Source organism: Podarcis muralis, chromosome 7 (genome assembly GCF_964188315.1).
Source record: "Podarcis muralis chromosome 7, rPodMur119.hap1.1, whole genome shotgun sequence".
NCBI classification, from domain to species: Eukaryota; Metazoa; Chordata; class Lepidosauria; order Squamata; family Lacertidae; genus Podarcis; species Podarcis muralis.
The window spans coordinates 66,607,283-66,625,553 of NC_135661.1; the positions used below are offsets into that span (position 1 = coordinate 66,607,283).

Genomic DNA, 18,271 nt, shown 5'->3' on the forward strand with positions numbered 1-18,271 from the left:
ATTAAACCTGCATGGCAAAAAGAGTAGGAAGGGGGGAGCGAATGGCTGCCCTCTGTTGCCACCTCCACTGGAGCCATATAGCCAGGGGCCGAGGAAGCCTTTCCGGCACCCACTGGCGGAGGAAGAGGAGTGTGTGTGGGGAGCGCACCGCACCCGGCAGCATGATCCTGGTGGGGTGCCATCGAGGCTGCCCCCCCCACTCGCGCTGGGTGCCACGCCCCCAAGATGCATGTCACGCCCCTGTGGGCGGTGTGCCACACCCCCGGGACGCGTGCCAGCCCCATCCCCGCCTGCTCTCCGGAGCATGAAGCTTCTCTGGAGCATGAAGCTCCACCACTCTCAGCACCCAGGGCGGGGCACGTACGAACGCCACACACACACATACCCCCCAGGGTGGCACCTGGGGTGAGCCGCCCTCTCACCCCCTCTTTGTATGCCCCTGCATACAGCACCCATTGTAAACAGCAGATGGAGAGATCTGATCATCTCAGATTTACAACTTAGAGGATTCTTCTATGTACAGTGGTACCTCGGGTTAAGAACTTAATTCATTCTGGAGGTCCGTTCTTAACCTGAAGTATCACTTTAGCTAATGGGGCCTCCCGCTGCCACCGCTGTGCAATTTCTGTTCTCATTCTGAAGCAAAGTTCTTAACCCGAGGTACTATTTCTGGGTTAGCAGAGTCTGTAACCTGAAGCGTCTGTAACCCAAGGTACCACTGTATTCTTATTTTGAACTGCTTTGTTAAATTGTTTTATACAAGTATAAGTTTTGCTTGTCACCTAGAACGTATAAATTTAAAATAAATGAATAATGCCAGGTTACCAAGGTGCAGACATGTGCTCAGCCCACTAGAAGCGCCTTTCTGTAAGCCCCTTACTGTGCCTCTGCTGCAACAACAGTCCCAGAAGACAAATAACTGAAGAATGAGACCAAAGGAAGGGCCACTGTGAGTTTAGTCCTTATATGAGAACCACCACCGCCCACATAAAATAGGGTGTTGATATTGCTACACACACAAGAACAGTAAACGAACATGAAATAAATTTGGAGCTAACGGAAATAGCTTCCCACACAGCACCATTCGAAACTGCTGAAATGCACAGTTGACTCCCACTGGCCTGATGCCCTTTTGAGAGAGATGTTGCACCTCACTTACAGTGTTTCAGCAATTTGCTAAGAGTCAGTGTTTTTTATGCCAATTACTACAAGGATAGATTTTGCATTAAGGAAGAAAAATTACTTAGGTCCCCCCACCTAGCTCACTAAAACATTAAATTTGAAGCCCCATCCCTGCGACATGCAGAGCTACACTTAAGTTTAAGACAACACCAAACCACCTCGTCAAGTGTCAAATTTCTATTGTTTCATAAAGAATGGAACACAGAGCAATTTCACATGTAATTTCAGTAAAAGGCCCATGGAAGCCCTTTACACCAGCGATAGGGAACCAGTGGCCTTTCAGGTGTTGTTAGACTACAGTTCCCATCATCCTGGACCACTGGCTATGCTGGCTGGGGCTCATGAGAGTTTGGGGTCCAACAACACTGGGAGGGCCATATAGGTTCCTCAGCCCTGCTTTGCCTCATGGATAGAGAAGCTGCAGCCCTTTAGATGTTGTTGGGCTATGACTCCTATAATGTATTATTTTACTCACTATATTTATATTCCACCCATCAACCCAACTTTTATAACGAGATTTATCCCGTATCAGCTTGTCCATACACTGAAGATCCTTCTGAGAGGCCCTGCACTTTGTGACCCCACCAACACCCATATCGTAGTTACAGATAGGTAGCACCTTAAAGACCAACTAAGTTAGTTCTTGGTATGAGCTTTCGTGTGCATGCACACTTCTTCAGATACCTAAAGTAAAGGTACCCCTGCCCGTACGGGCCAGTCTTGACAGACTCTGGGGTTGTGTGCCCATCTCACTCAAGAGGCCGGGGGCCAGCGCTGTCTGCAGACACTTCCGGGTCACGTGGCCAGCGTGACAAGCTGCATCTGGCGAGCCAGCGCAGCACACGGAAACGCCATTTACATTCCCGCTAGTAAGCAGTCCCTATTTATCTACTTGCACCCGGGGGTGCTTTCGAACTGCTAGGTTGGCAGGCGCTGGGACTGAACAGCGGGAGCACACCCCGCCGCGGGGATTCAAACCGCCGACCTTTCGATCGGCAAGCCCTAGGCGCTGAGGCTTTTACCCACAGCGCCACCCGCGTCCCCTATCTGAAGAATAGGGGGTATCTGAAGAAGTGTGCATGCACACGAAAGCTCATACCAAGAACTAACTTAGTTGGTCTTTAAGGTGCTACTGGAAGGAATTTTTTTTGTTTTGACCCATATCGTAGATTATCATGCTGGTCAGAGTCTTTTCAACACTGGCATGAAAACTGGAGCTTCCTTCCAAAGGAGGTCCATCTCATTCCATCTTCATTAGTCTACCCCTATTACATGGAGGGGTTTCCCTGCCTTTTGGAGTTAATTGCTGAATGACTGACGTTGCCATAATTCTATTGTCTATCTTGTTGTTGCTGTTGCTGAGATGTGCCTTGTATTTTAGCCATGATGCTTTAAAACAATGTACTAAAACAATCAGTATTTTCATAGTTGCTTCATGGAACCACAAATTGAAAGGATGTGGAAAAAACATTTTAACAAACAACTGTAAACAAAAAAGTTCTCATGAATGAATGCTGACGTTATACCTTTGCACTGAGATAGCCAATATAGTGCCTTCTAGATGATGTCTGACTCCCATTTCCATCAACCCCTGTCAGCATTGCCAATGGTAAAAAATGAAGGGAGCTGGAATCCAACAACACTAGGAGGGCACTACAATGACTATTCCTAGCTTAACACTTGGAAGCTGCACATAAGGTAAAATCTTCCATTAGAATTCTAAAAACAACTCATTACAAACAAGAGGCAGGTATTTTTTGCCACAAAGGTATAAAGCTCAAAGTGAAGCCTGCCATCTAGTGTCTTGAGAGCAGAAGAGCTTGACTACACAACACATAACATGAGGCACTTATATAATTGGAGAAACCAGAAAAATTGGGCATGAATGCCAAGTTGAGGCTTGTCAGACAGGCAAGTGCAACAGGAACAACAACATTCTGACCAACATGCCTGCAAATCTTGAACTGAAATAATAAGGGTGAATTATAGCCAGCAGTAAATTTTGTTTACAACTGCCACAGATAAGGCATTTGCCAAATATGAAGACTCTGTGCAAAAGGCAGCAAATCTATTTTAATCCATTTTATTCCATTTTTAAAATGTGTATGCCATGTCCTTGCCATCATCATTACTATTCAGAGAGGCTTAACAAGATCTCATTAAACTCTGCCCTGCCTTTTATATTTATGGGACTGGTCTTAAGAATAAGAAGTGAATATTGGGAGACATTCCTTTCACTTTCAGCTCACCTCCCTATTGGCCTCCCAACTCCCACCATCCCAATGTTATTTTTCTCACAGGTGAGCTTGCTTATAGGATCAGAGCTCAGTTGGGAGGAAAAGTGAAGCTGGTGCTGCATAGAAACAGACAAGCTGGGCTCAACCCACCTTGAGGGTGTGTTTCAGAAAGAGAGAAGCAGGGCAAACACTGAAGCAAACACTGACACAAGCATAGTCCGTGTCCCCAAGAAGCCTGCCATCTAAAATCCTGGAGGCTTTATCAACAAAATAGAAATTAGTGTTGCCAGCACGTCAATGCAATACAATTACAATGCTGCATAGTAACATTAAATGCATTTCAAAGGCCTGGTTCACATGTAACGTGAAGTCAAAGTGTGGCTTAGCAAGCCTGTAATATCCAAGGGGGAAATTGCAGTCTCTTCACCTCTTCCCTGGTCCTGCTGCTGCTCCAGCACCACCCAGAGGTAAGCAATGGTTAGGTTTAGAATTACATCTGAAACCAGGTCCATGGTCGCTTAAAGAGAACCAAATCATGAGCCTGACTTTGGACAACACAAGTCAAGGCTTGCTGCTCCTGGCACAACTAAAAGTAGAGGAGGGATTGTTGTGCATCAAAACTCTGCTCATTTGCATTAAGTCATAGCTAACCATTAACTAAGACTTAATGTGACATTTGAACACAGCTGCAGAAGATTTACAAATATACCATTTCCTCTAGTGCTGTGTCCTCCAAATCAAATCCATTCTGTAAAATTTGCCCCGTTTTCAGTTATGCAAGGAAGGGAAAATAAAAACATACGACTTCAGAATGCTGCTGTAAGAGTAAAAAGTTTTCTAGGAAAGCAAGAATGACACAGCAAGCTTTTAATAGAGACCTGCACCAAAAAGGCATTGCTATGCTGATTCACATTAATCCTCACTGCATCATAAAACCCAGACAACTATTATGTATCCTCCTCTGGAGGGTTTAATATCCACAAGCTTTTAAAAAAATTAATTAATCTTTTCATGAAAACACAAGGCAAAACAAAAGCTCAATCTAATAGATTCTATCTTATTATCAGCCATATTACTCCATAAGGCAGCAGATTAGCTGCAGAAACCAAGCAGAAAGTGCTTCTTCCTCACAGTTTCTTCAAAAAGCAGCCGGGGGGGGGGGGAACTTTCCTTGGGATCCCCTCGTGGCCAACAAGGTGCACAACAATGCTACTCAGAAGACTCACAAGGTCTTCTAATCTAAATAGCTAAGCACCTATTGTGCAAGCGGTAAACAAACAAATGGCAAAGGACAGAAATCGGTCCAGCCACCTGGTTGGGAAATACATGTAAGTAAATAAAAGATGGGGGAGAAAGTGCTGAAGTCAACAGAGCTGGTCTCAAAAGACCTGGACTGCAAAGCTCTGCTTCATGGCCACTCTGGCCTCTGCCCAGAGCCCTGTTTGCAGTAGATAACAGATACTTGGTGGGAGGGAAGTAGGTTCACAGAAAGCCCCGTCGTCCACCAAGCTACATGCATTCAATTTAATGTACACATAGAGTCTACAAAGATGCAACTATCTGCATGCAAGATTCTCTTCCAGGATTCCTAATTACACAGGGAGAACCCTAGGCTGGAACAGCTGCAAGTACACAGACTCCATGCAGGCACACAAGACTCCCCATGTTCACTCTATGTTGTGAGTACAAGGCTATACAGATCTTAAATAGTTACTTGGGAAGATAAAACAGCAACATGCAAAGAGCTGCATCAATTGCTCCTAGCAACTGAAATCTAGCATTGCCAAGCTGGGCTGTTTGTGGGGAGGGGGGGCAGTGTTAAACCCTCTGATTCAAAAGTCACAGGAATTTTGGCTTTAGCTGCATTAACTCAGCCACGAAAAGTTTGCAGATTTGATCACTGCACCATGAAGGCATAGATTACTATGGGAGGAATATTAAATACAACTGACAGCGCCTTTTTTCTCAAAAAATGTTTAGGGGTTCTCTCATTTTCCTACGCATCTTGAAATACTGCCCCTCAATGAGGCCAAACTTAAATTCGCAAAATGTTTAGGGGTATGCGTACCCCTGCGTCCCCCCAGAAAAAAGCACTGCATCTAAGAATAGAACCTTTACAACAATTATCACTAAGATTATCCAAAGAGCATTCTGCAGTACAGCATAGCTTGCATCAAATCTCAAGGGAAAAGAAATGGGGCAGTAACACTAGTGAAACATCCAATTAAAGGAACAATTACAGCACATAATAGTAGCTCTGCTGTCATCAGGAGCACCAACACGAAGACATTTCAGTCACGGGCTCCAGCATAGACAGGAAGCTGCAGTCATGCCAACCAAGTCATTAGGGCCTTGGAGACCGATTTCTGCTGTGTCCCAAGCTGGCCTTTCCATAACTAATCCCTGTCATTACGGGCACTGGGACAATGCATGACAGAACAGTGCCTCCTGGTTCCCAAGTCTTGGACTACAAAAAATAAAAATCAAAATCAATGGCCACTGTGCAGATTTGGGGTCACAAACTTTTTAAAAGGCTGCAACAATAAAACTAAGTCAGAAAATCTCTTTGCCATATCACTTAGGGGGGAGGAGTCTTTTTAAAAGGACAGAATGTATAGTCTATACCATCCTCAAAACAAATAGTTTCTTACAATTATCTCTAATAGATCAGGCAACACCATAAATGTCAAAAGGCAGGTGGATCACTTGCAAAAGTAATTGCCTTTGCTGCACATTATGTATTGTTAAGAATTTTGGAGAGAGGAAAAATCAGATGGAGAAGAGTTTACAGCATCTTACTGGCAGCTTTGCACAAATTTTAAAACTTGCCAAATCCTTTTTATGCTATCAATTAAAGTCACTTACATAGGTTAATTTGACCTGGGAAATTCATATAGCACAGACAACTGTTTTTAATTCTGTGTTTAATCCTTTCCTTCACACACAACAAATGGCATAATGCCATGCACAAATAAATTAGAGAAGTGCTTCTGAACCCAAATAAATCATTTTCCTTCTCCATTGGTATACCACAACCATTGGTCCATTTAGGCTCAGTACTATCTACTCAGAATGAAAGTAGCTCCCCAGGTTTTCAAGCAGCAGCTTTTCCTAGCCTTACATGGAGATGTTGGGGACGCAACTTGGGACCTTCTGCCTGGAAAGCATTTTGAATTCTACCACTGACCTATAACCTCTCAACCGCAGAACTGTCATTGTGACCCAGAAGCTGTTTTGAGAAGAGCTTCTGGCATCATAACTGCTTTTCACAGAAATTTTTGAAAAAGCTGAGTGTACATAAGATCACATACTTGCAAATTTTTCAAACCAAGGGAGAAAATGTCTTCCAGTTCTAAAACTCATTCAGGTCAAAATCTTAAACTAACAGCAAACTCAGAGCTCTTTATGTACTTGTATGTAGGGTCAGGCATTTGCCTGGTGAAGGACTGATCAAATTCTGTCAAATAATCAGATATACTTCAGGAATTAACTTTATAAATTTAACTTTAGAATTCTAAGCACAGTGACTGCAATCTTATGCATAAACCAGCTCAATATTTGACTGTGGTCAAATAAGATACAGTCAGTGCATAATATCAGACTAGTCAACTGCCCACTGTACCAATGCCATTTGTGCCAGTGTGCCAATGCCACAATTAAGACTAAAAGTGAACTTTAAAAAATGAAAATTTAGAACAATTGGGGACAGAAGGGATTGCAAACATTGATTTTGGATAACAAGAAGAGCACTTACCAATGCTGTCTTCCATTTCCTGTGACATGCCTGGTTTTTTAGCAAAATCTTGCAAAAGAAAAGAGAAATTAGAAATTATATTAAATCATGGATCTGTTGAACACCAGAAGCTTTGACATCCAAGCAAAAGAAAAACATCTCCAGTCAAAAACACAAACTCATATACAATATGGTCAAAGAGTGTTCCTAGGAACTTTAGGATTTCCTTCTTACATGCAAAGTTCCAACTTAACGAGAAGGTTGGTGGTTCAAGCACACCCAGGAACAGCTGTGGGAAGGATTCCTGCATTGCAGAGGGTTGGACTACATGACCAACCCACTACAAAACTCCATTGAACATAATGGGACTTACTTCCAAATAAAAATTGTGTTGAAGGACAAGATCAGGGTTCTGGTGACAACACATTATGTCGCTACCAATGCCAGACAAAATGCGTGGACCCCAAATTACATTTAAACTTTAAAATCATATTATTTTCACTCTGTAGGACAAATCTTTAACCCAGATCAGAACAGAACTTCTGCACATCAGTAATAACCCTAATAACACATTAGTCCATTTCTCTCTGAGGTCATTCCACGTCAGTTCAACGCGGTCATGCCACCCACTGTCTCGAATTTTGATGAAACTTGGTGTACACCCTTCCCTTATGGTTGAAAGAAACCCCTTTTCTTGGAGGAAAAAAAATAAAATGTACACAAGGCCGAGGATCTCAAGAGGGACAGAAACGCAGATTTCATGAAACTTTGGAGTGCTATAAAATCAAAACCATTTGTGATAGAGGGGAAAAAAATGTAAGGGGGTTTCTTTCAACCAAAGGCAATTCAGTCACATGAGCACCAAACTGCAGTCTGAAGTGGTACTTCCTAAAAGAGAGGTTAACATTTAATTACCCAAATTTTTAAAGTCCCAAGTTTGGGAAACCCTGTCTTATTGCAACATTTGATTTTCTAGATAGGTTATGATTTCACTTGTACCCTTAAGAACAGGGGTCGGCAACCTGTGGCCCATGGGGGTCATTTAACTGGCCCATGGACCCCTGCCGCCAGCTCAGGGACCCCGCCGCCCACTTGGTCAGCTTCCGTGCACCGCACTAAACCGGTGTGGAGCAGACAGGGGACCACCTTCTGTGATGCTGGCCAGCTTCCCATTGGCTGCAGGAAGCTCCTGCAGCCAATGGGAAGTTGTGCACGTCTCCTCCGTGTCGGAAGGTGTATCGAAAATAGCATTTGCGCATGCGTGCGTCCGCCTACTCCGGCGCCTGTGGGACCGTGAACCAGCCCAAGCCACAAAAACCTTGCTGACTCCTGCTTAAGAACCATTCACAAATGAAGTTGCATATTAAGCTATTTTTAACCTGGTCTTGTCTGCAGCATCATTTTCTGTGCTTCCAGTTTGGCTCTACTGACAAACCAAGTGGGCGGAAATTTTAAGTAGAAATGTATCCTTTGGGCAAAACAAGAGAGGCTACCCATCTAGCTCTTCCTTGACCTGAAGGAAAGGCAGAACAAAGGAAATGAGGCTTGTAGAAATCACACTGGGCTATAGGTTTATTGCTAGTCTCAAGGTGTGTGGGTGAGATGACAAAGAAGTAGCAATCCTCTGAAAACCAAAGGTTTGGTCTCCAGCAGCATTAACACACAAACTGTAATGCAATTAGACACTGAAAAGTTTTCATCTCCTAAGAAATAGCTCTCATGTTGGGAAGTGATACTAGGTAGGGCATTCTCTCTTATTTATATCCAGTCCTTCCACAAAGGAGTTCGGGAAAGCATGCCTAGTTTGTTTCCCACATTTAATCCTCACAACAACCTTGTGGGGTAGATTAGCCAGAGAGTGACTGGCTTCACAGATGAGAAGGAATTTGGCATGCACACATGGTGCCCCGCAAGACGAACGCCTCGCAAGACGGAAAACCCGCTAGACGAAAGGGTTTTCCGTTTTGGAGGCGCTTCGCAAAACGAATTTCCCTATGGGGTTGCTTCGCAAGACGAAAAAATATTGCGCGTCGCCGCGGGTTTTTTCCGCTCCCCCCCCCTTTTCCTAAGCCGCTAAGCCGCCTATCAGCTGTTCCGCTGATAACCCGCTTAACAGCTGATCGCGAAAAGCCGCTAGACCGCTGTAGCGCTAATCCGCTAAGCTGTCAATGGGCTTGCTTTGCAAGACGAAAAAAACGCTAGACGAAGAGAATCGCGGAACGGATTCTTTTCGTCTTGCGAGGCACCACTGTATTGAGGACTACCCAATTTTAAGAAATTAAGATGATCTGAAAGTGACCTTCTGTAGAAAACTACTGCCAAATCCCCTACAGGTTGCCACTTGTTCAGAATAAATGTGCCATGAATCAGCCACATTCTTTCAAGTTTATGCTTCAAAAAATTGATAGATAGTAGACCTAATTTATATGGACACCACGTTGGATTTTAGTTTCCTTCACAATAAGCTTCAGCAGAAAGGTCAGTTTGCACACAAACAAGCGGTTACCAACTCCCCTAACACAGTCACAAGACAGGCCGATACGCATGCTTCTAAATTAAACAAGGAAAAACCACCAACTCCATGAAAGAAAATACTGTAGTATGAAAGCTTACAACTTCCAAAAGGGAGGCTTTCCTCACAATAGGGAACATCTGAGCCGCTACTAGTGCTAAATTTCAAAGGTAGTCAGAGTTACAGCTAAAGTAACAAAGTATTTGCAACATCATCAAAACCAAACAAATGTACCACAACGTTCTCATGGCACTTTTTCTCTAGGCTGTGCACACCTGTGTATACCACAGGAAAGCAGCATGTAAGTAACAGTTTATCAGCTATTAGACAACTCAAGAAAGCATGAATCCTCTGGACAATATGCATATTACTATTACATTAGCCATATTACTATTACACAGTTTTAACACACTCATGTGTTTAAGCAGTATGGTTGGAATCAGGTCTTATTTGAGAAGGCCCCCAGATTTTCATGGATATGCCAGTCAACTCCCAAATGTAGTTCATGTCACAGCTACTCCCTAAAGAAGTTCCCCCTGCATTCCCTGATAACTATGATTGTGAAGGCTATGACTACCCATAGTCAGCTCCATCTATTCATGTTAACTCTTAAACAAGATGAAGCCATTTGTTGTGAACAGTTGAGCCAGCTAGGTAGCATCAAAGGTTAAGCATTCACACGAAATATCTTTGTTTTGTAATGTAAATTAGCAGGGATGGAGACCCATCACTGGGGGCCAAATAAAGGTAAAGGTAAAGGTACCCCTGCCCGTACGGGCCAGTCTTGCCAGACTCTAGGGTTGTGCGCTCATCTCACTCTATAGGCCGGGAGCCAGCGCTGTCCGCAGACACTTCCGGGTCACGTGGCCAGCGTGACAAGCTGCATCTGGCGAGCCAGCGCAGCACACGGAACGCCGTTTACCTTCCCGCTGGTAAGCGGTCCCTATTTATCTACTTGCACCTGGAGGTGCTTTTGAACTGCTAGGTTGGCAGGCGCTGGGACTGAACGATGGGAGCCCACCCCGCCGCGGGGATTCAAACCGCCGACCATGCGATCGGCAAGTCCTAGGCACTGAGGTTTTACCCACAGCAGGCCAAATACAGCCCTCCAAGTCTCACCATCCAGCCCATAAGAATGTTCTCAAGCCACACTTCCTCTCCCTATGTCACAACCCCCACTGCCCCTCCTTAAATATTTTTGACTGGCTGGAATGTGTCCTCTTGGTTGCCTAGATGGCAACATGGATGTTCGGTATTCATCAATCCAGGATTCCCAGGAACTCTTCAATGAACTCAGTGAAGTGAATGTATAACAAGGAACCAAGCTGGCCAACAATAAGTGGCTTCCTAGCAAGTGGGACTCAACATGTCTTGCAAAATGGGTCATTTGCACCATTTGCTAAGCCTTTTGAGCTAGTCAGCTAGTTAATGCCTCTACCTAAATGACGAAACTGTACCCTTGAATCCCAGATTCCCCATTTTTCAATACAAGAAATGATGTGAATATGCACACAACTGACTGCAATTCCACCTAACAGTGTGATTCTACACTCATGATTTCAGGTCCTGATTTATAAGTGCCAATATCTAATGTTCACATCAAAGCAGCTTGGTACTTGGAACTCTGCCAGTTTTATTTATAGTGATACTTCCATAAACCTAAAGCCACAAGACATGCAATAGCCATTTCAGAAGACCAGCCCTCGTGGTTTGGTGAAAGACATCAATACTTTGCAGATTCACCTGAACCCAAAATATTGTGGAGCTCAGAAACCAAAAGGCAAAGGTTTAAAAATCCCAACAAGCTACCTAGCAGTGGCAGAGAACAAATAGCCAAAATAAATAAGTACATGTTGTAATAAATAAAAAAATAAAAAATTGTCCAGTAGCACCTTAGAGACCAACAAAGTTTGTTCTGGGTATAAGCTTCAGTGTGTATCATGCGCACAAAAGCTTATACCCAGAACAAACTTAGTTGGTCTCTAAGGTGCTACTGGACAATTTTTTAATTTATTTCGACTGCGTCAGACCAACATGGCTACCTACCTGAATCTAAGTACATGTTGTGTTACTCACATAAACAGTTTTATATGCAAAGTGTCAAGAGAAATAATTTCTTGAGAAAGTTTCCATTTCTGATTTCCATACATGGAAACTGCTTTTGTGAGATAATGCTTAACACTCTCTCCAAAGGACACTGAACGTAAGTGACTACAATAGTTATCAATATACCCAAAGAATGCCAGCAAACCTCTTGCTACAAAATGGGATCAAATTTATCAAACAAGAAATGCTTCAATTTGTTGCTGGCTAGTTCTTAAACCATCATGACTTAAAAAGGAATGATGCTCGTGTATCTGGAATAATTTACTTGGGTGTAATTCACCTGTGAGCCAATTCAGAAGAGTCATCAAGCTAGAGGGAATAAAAGAATCATAAACATGTAGAGTTGGAAGGGACCCCAAGGGTCATCTGGCCCAACCCCCTGCAATGCAGGAATCTCAGCTAAAGCATCCATGACAGATGGCCATCCAACCTCTGCTTAAAAACCTCCATGGAAGGAGAGTCCACAACCTCCCAAGGGAGACTGTTCCACTGTCAAACAGCTCTTACTGTCAGATACGGTAGTTTTTCCAAACCTCAATATCCAAAAAGGCCAAATCTGAGAAACGGGTCAAGATTCCAATAGTAAAACCTAAGATTCAGAATTTATTCCAATCATAGATTGGGAGGAGTGTTTAATGCACGTATGTATGTACGTACACTTCTGCATATCAGGAAAGAGAGATAATTCAGTTTCAAACATAAATGTTTCAGATTAACATTTTAGCTTTATTGGTGCTATAGCTTAGCAGGGCAACAATATATTTCATTTTAATAGAATAAAAAGAACCAAGCTTCAAAAAGAACCCCCTCGACTCCTAGCATTTTGCAACCTGCTCTATCCTGCACTTATCTGATCCACAGCAGGACCCACTGCCTCTTCTGTCCTTTCTCCTGCCTTTGCAGCTGGGCACCTGTATGCCTCAACACACTCAACCATTTTGAAAAGAGCAAACAAAAGCAAAGAAGCCGTTGAATCTGGCTAGGTCACCCTCCCCAAACACATTGGGTTAATTCAGAGTAGCAGCTGTGGCAGAAGCACTCTACTTGTAGCTGCCTGATAATCCCTTCAGTTCTGCTCTCAATTCCACTCCCCCCTCCATCCATCCAAATGAGGTCAGGTCAAAATCACTGTAAACAGCAAAATTAGGCAACCACCCCAAACTCCAGCTAAGAACAGGAGCTGGAGAAGTACAGGTAAGACACCAGATGATTCTGTCCTAAATAGCCACTTACAGTGATCAAAATCAGAGCTTCTGAACATCCTACACATTCCAAAGGAATCTCCATTTTTTTCCAGGACATGCAACATGCATGTATGTAGGTGGAAGGAAGCCCAGAGCATCTTTGGCATGGAAAAGGCAACAGATTCCATTTATTCCATAACACCACAACACAGCTCTTTAATAGATGCTTTAGAGAAGGAATAGGCAAACTCGGCCCTCCAGATGTTTTGGGACTACAACTCCCATCATCCCTAGCTAACAGGACCAGTGGTCAGGGATGGTGGGAGTTGTAGTCCCAAAACATCTGGAGGGCTGAGTTTGCCTATGCCTACTTTAGAGTGTTGTGTCCCTTGGCTTGTGACATTTTCATCCAATAACATAACCACTGGTGGCTGCAACCACACTCAAATTTCACAGCTATAACATCCAAGCGCAACAAAGCAATAGCACTTCGCTACACAGTTTGTTGAGCATGCAGCATCAATAGTTACTTCCTATTTCCCTTTAAACACTGCACACAACTTCTCTCAGGTTGTCTTCTGGCCTAGTGTTTGAGGCATTAGCAAAACAGACAAGAACATTGAGGTATTAACAAGACTGGTGATGCAATAGTGAGACCCACGAGAAATGAATGTTCAAAGTCTAACCAACTGGGCAAGCAGTTTTTCTTTTGTTTTGGCTTTTTGCAAAGGTGCAGTATTTTCATTTACACTGTCAAGTCATAATGCACAGCACTGCCAAGGAGCTGCCTGCACTGCAGTCAAACCCTTTCTGAACAAGTAAACCAAAGAAGCAAGCTACCAGTGTGAATGAGCCATGATGGTAATTAGCAATGGCGGAATTCAGCTCTTTAAACAATAGACTTTTGGACAGCATGTTAATTATTTTAGCATTATTCTACCATGCAACCATCCCTCCTTTAATTCCCACACAAACATTGACCAATCACAACAGGCACACTTTGAACTAAGCACAGAGTAGTCCTCCCAAAAACACACCATCTAATAAATGATCCTGAGCACATGAACACACACATTTAAAAGGTGTGGTCTATGAACAACTGTTACAGAAATTTAAAGCAAAGGTTGTCAAAGTTTAGCCCAGTTAGTTTTCCTAGTTCCAAATAAACAAAATAACAGGTAACTAGATCCAACAGGTCAGCTTTGGCTGCAAGCAACACAAGCAGTGGTCTGCATCCTAACAGCTGAGCCCCAGCCGGATGTTTGATCATGGGGAAACCCCTCTGCATAGGGCTTTGTAAAAGGGAAGAACCCATTTAGGCTCAGCTGTAAACCTGCTTGTGGATGAGAGTGCCAGGTCTGGAAGCTGCAAGTATCAGGCAAGATGTCCCCAGGAGACAATGATAACAGGAATGAGGGCATTAGCATCAATTAACACAGGGTATCAACCAGTTGCCAATAAATAAAAAAAGGAATATTTTAAAATTCTAGTTATCCTGAGCCCAGACCCCATTTGGCAAAGTCCTGGTTTCCTCACATGTTGGTTTTGACTTTTAAAACTATTAATAACTTGGGACCAGGTACATGAAGGATCCTCAGTCTCCACATTTCCATACCTGGACCTTAAATTTTTCTTCTGTGGCTCTTCTTTGGATGTTTCCACTGGGCAAGGTGCAATGAGTGGCTATTAGGTAAAGGAACTTATGAGTGGTGGTACCTCTACTACAGAATGTCCTCCCCAAGAAAAGCACGTCTGTTGTCTACCTTTGACAGCATATCAGCACCAGGCAAAGGACTTTTTACTTTCCCAGGCTTTTTAATCTGCTCCAGGTCTTACGTCAGTTAGTTTTGTCTTTGCCATTTTTTATGCAGCTTTCATATGCGTTATTGTTGACCTATTTTACAGTATGCATTTTAACTTGCTTTTATTCTTCTTGTAAGCGTCCCTGAGGACATTTATAATGTTTAAAATTAAGAAAGAAAAAAGGTTGTGCATGTTTACACCAGTTTCTGCAGATCCTACTGGTAGCAAATTTGCTGTGTAAGCAAACTAAAATGGTATTTACTTCCCCTTTCTGCACATAAGAATGCAATTCATACCCTGTGTCCCTAGAAGTTGTGCCAGTGCAAGTTTGATTCCCAGCACTGCCACAAAGGCACTAGTTGTGCTTTCAAGCTGGCCTTCCAATCCCAATTATTGATGTACTTGAAGTACTTCAGGAAATAATAAGATACTCAGCAAGAAATTAGTTATTGACTATGCAGTCTGGAAAGGCAGAACATGGTCCAGAAAACAACTTCCTGTCCGCAGCCCAGGTTCATTGTGCAAAATCTATTAGAACTGTTACATTTTATGACAAGGGAGGGGAAAGCTGATCATTGACCTCCAAGGCCAGCAATACTAATAGTGATCATTTTTTAAAATGCCACTGATTTTTAAACAGGCTACAAAAGTTCCCCAAAAAGGTGCACACCCAAATTCTGCATGCAGAGCTATGACAAAATAAAATGGTGTGGGTGGATTCAACAGGAGCACAGCTTAGTAGACGTCACCTTTCCTGTACTTCCTGCAGCTTTCTAAGGAAGGTTCTACAGTGGGCTGATAAGGTCCATATTAGAACATCTGTCAACAGTTTTAACTGCATTAGCTCCTGGTCCATTTCTGGCCCAATTCAAGGTGCTGGTCATGACCTTAAATGGCTCTGAACCATATACCTCAAGGGCAAACCACATTATACAAACATTGGCCCAGGTGTTAACCTCCTTTTGCTGTTAGAAGATGCTGGGATCGGTGGGCAGCTGCTCTATGTCATGAGCCACTGAACTGCAGGCAGCAACTTTTGGGTGAAGTGCCCTCAGGCTCTGGACTTACTCTGCCCACCCAAGTTGGCCATTGGCTCCTTTGGGACAGAAAAGAGTTTAAGAGGGCTTTCTGTTGCAGTTGCTTAGGCAACAAAGTGCTCTGAGCTCTGGTGTATGCTTTGGCAGTTCTTCAGTTGGCATGCTGCTAAATCTTGCCTCATTTCATAGAACTGTAGAGGGGGAAGGGTCCCCAAGGGTTATCTAGTCCAACTCCCTGCAATACAGCAATCACAGCTAAGAGGCCCTGGAAGATGGCCATCTAACATGTTTAAAAACCTCAAATAAAAGAGAGTCCAGCACCTCTTGAGGTAGTCTGTTCCACTGTTGAATAGCTATTACCATCAGAAAATTCTCCGTAATATTTAGTCATAAGCTCTTTTTTTGTTATTTGAATCTATTTGGTCAGGTCCTATGCTGTGGAGCAGCATAAAACAACCTTGCTCCATCATCCATGTGACACCTCTTCAGATATCTGAAGATGGTTATCCTATCACCTCTCAGTCTTCTCTACTCCCAATTCCCTCATAAGGCTAGCTATCCTTCTTAAGCCGTGGTACCCAGAATTAGACAGAGTATTCCAGGTGGGGTCTAACCAAGGCAGAAAAGAGTGGTACTATTAGTTCCCTTGGTCTGGACACTATGCATGATGTTGATGCTGCCTAGAATTGAATTAGGGTTTTTTTGCTGCTGAATCACACTGCTTACCTGCTGGTTCCAACTACTGATTTTATCTCATACCTCCTGCTCCAGGAACCAGCCCCAAAACTCATCATCTAAGGTGCGGTAGGGTCATCTCAGTTATAACACCCTATGCTTGGAATACATTCCCCAGGGAGGCTGACCAGATGCAGACTATCTTTTTGGCACTGTCCAGGTTTTAACACATTTTAGTGAGAAGAATGGCTTTATTCAGCCTTTGCATTCCCTCCATTGTAATATAGGATGGTTTAAATTTTTATTTTTAAAAGTGAAGAAAGTATGGTTATATTTTTTGGATTATGTGTTAACTTTTTCTTTTTTATGTTTTTCTTTGTTTACTGTATCTTGGTGATGGGTCTGTATGTGCTGGGTGATTATAATGTTTAAAACTTTCAATAAACATCTTATAAATTTTTTTTATTTTTTTTAGTTTTTAGGTGGACAGCTTTGTAAAGTTTTTCTTAACCTAAAAGGCAATGTATACCAACCTCAAAATAGCTGTTTGAATCCAGGTGCCTCTAATAAAGAATTACATCCTGTACCCTCTCACACAAGTGAAATGGACCAAAAAAATTTGAGCAAGTTGATACTTCCTTGGCAAAGTTCTTTGAGAACAAATGAAAGTGTTTCATCATTCTACTGACTTTTACTGATTATTCGTACTTTAAAAGCAGAACTTGCTTTGCTATGAAACATTATACACACCTGCACTTCCTAGGGAAACTCCCAGAGCCATTAGCTTGAAAGAATTGCTAGCAGTCAGGAAAAAGGAAACAAAAACATATGAAAGTCACCAATATGGTTAAAATATCCACATCGTGTTGCAGTAGTGATGGTGAGTTCAAGTATGTTTTTAGCAGAAAATTCCTTACCAGAATTAAGTATAAAACCATATGTACACTCTTCAAACCAGGTTGCAGTGAACTATGGACCCCACCCTCTTGGTAAATTTTCAGCTGCTATGGAAACAACAGACGGTTGTGTAGCACCATGAAATGAGTCAGCTACCTGGAACTGAGGTGCACCTGATTGGGCAGCAGCTAAAGAGCAGCCAGTGCCAAGGAAACTCCCCTCACTGTTGGCACCAATGCTCTGTCATGAAAAAGCAGTAACGTCAATATTGCTCAAACAGTTTCTTCCCGCTTTCCCTATTAAATAAACAAATGCATCTGATACTCAGAGGCCACATCATTCCCTTCTATTTCCAGTGTCTAGGTTAGGTGTGCCATTGCTTATATTTAGCCAAAATGGTACAAGTCAGGTACCATCAGAAAACCTGGAGGTGCCCCAATGTTTTAAGAAGTATTTAAACAATATTTAGAAAAACTGCTAAGGGGTGAGAGGATGGAGCATGATCAATGGCCAAACAGTACTGATTGACTGTTTGGAGGGCAGGTAAAACGGAGTTTCTGAAAACTTGGACAGGAAAACTTCACATTTTGTTGCAGGTCCAAATTGTGCCACTAAATATCAGCCCCTGAAGAGCAAGATCGAGGGATAAGCTCCTGCCTTCATACCCTATTGATGGGTTTCCTATCTCCAGTGTAGGGCGTAGGATGCTAGATTAGATTAACATTTACACTCTGAGGATAAAGGTAGGCTACAAACCTAAATTAAGGAAACACCCTCAAATGGTATTATAATCCCCTTGAAAAGGGTTGGCTGATGCCATGTGCACAATTACAGGAGAATGATTCGGAGCCAAAGCATTTTTCAAAGGCATATGATGCAACAACCTTGTTGAAGCTTAGGGGGTT

The 18,271-nt window shown here is 42.9% G+C and overlaps 1 protein-coding gene across 3 annotated transcripts in view; it reads right to left on the reverse strand.

The window, feature by feature from the left end:
• The window catches only part of PHACTR4 (phosphatase and actin regulator 4), an 83,404-nt gene that overhangs the window by 53,884 nt on the left and 11,249 nt on the right, over window positions 1-18,271 (reverse strand). For all 3 annotated transcript variants that reach the window (XM_028738712.2, XM_028738711.2, XM_028738709.2), the window contains one exon: window positions 7,174-7,221. In XM_028738712.2, the coding sequence (XP_028594545.2) occupies window positions 7,174-7,201 (28 nt within the window). In that variant the 5' untranslated portion in view covers window positions 7,202-7,221. Of the gene's footprint in view, window positions 1-7,173; window positions 7,222-18,271 lie in introns of those variants that run through there.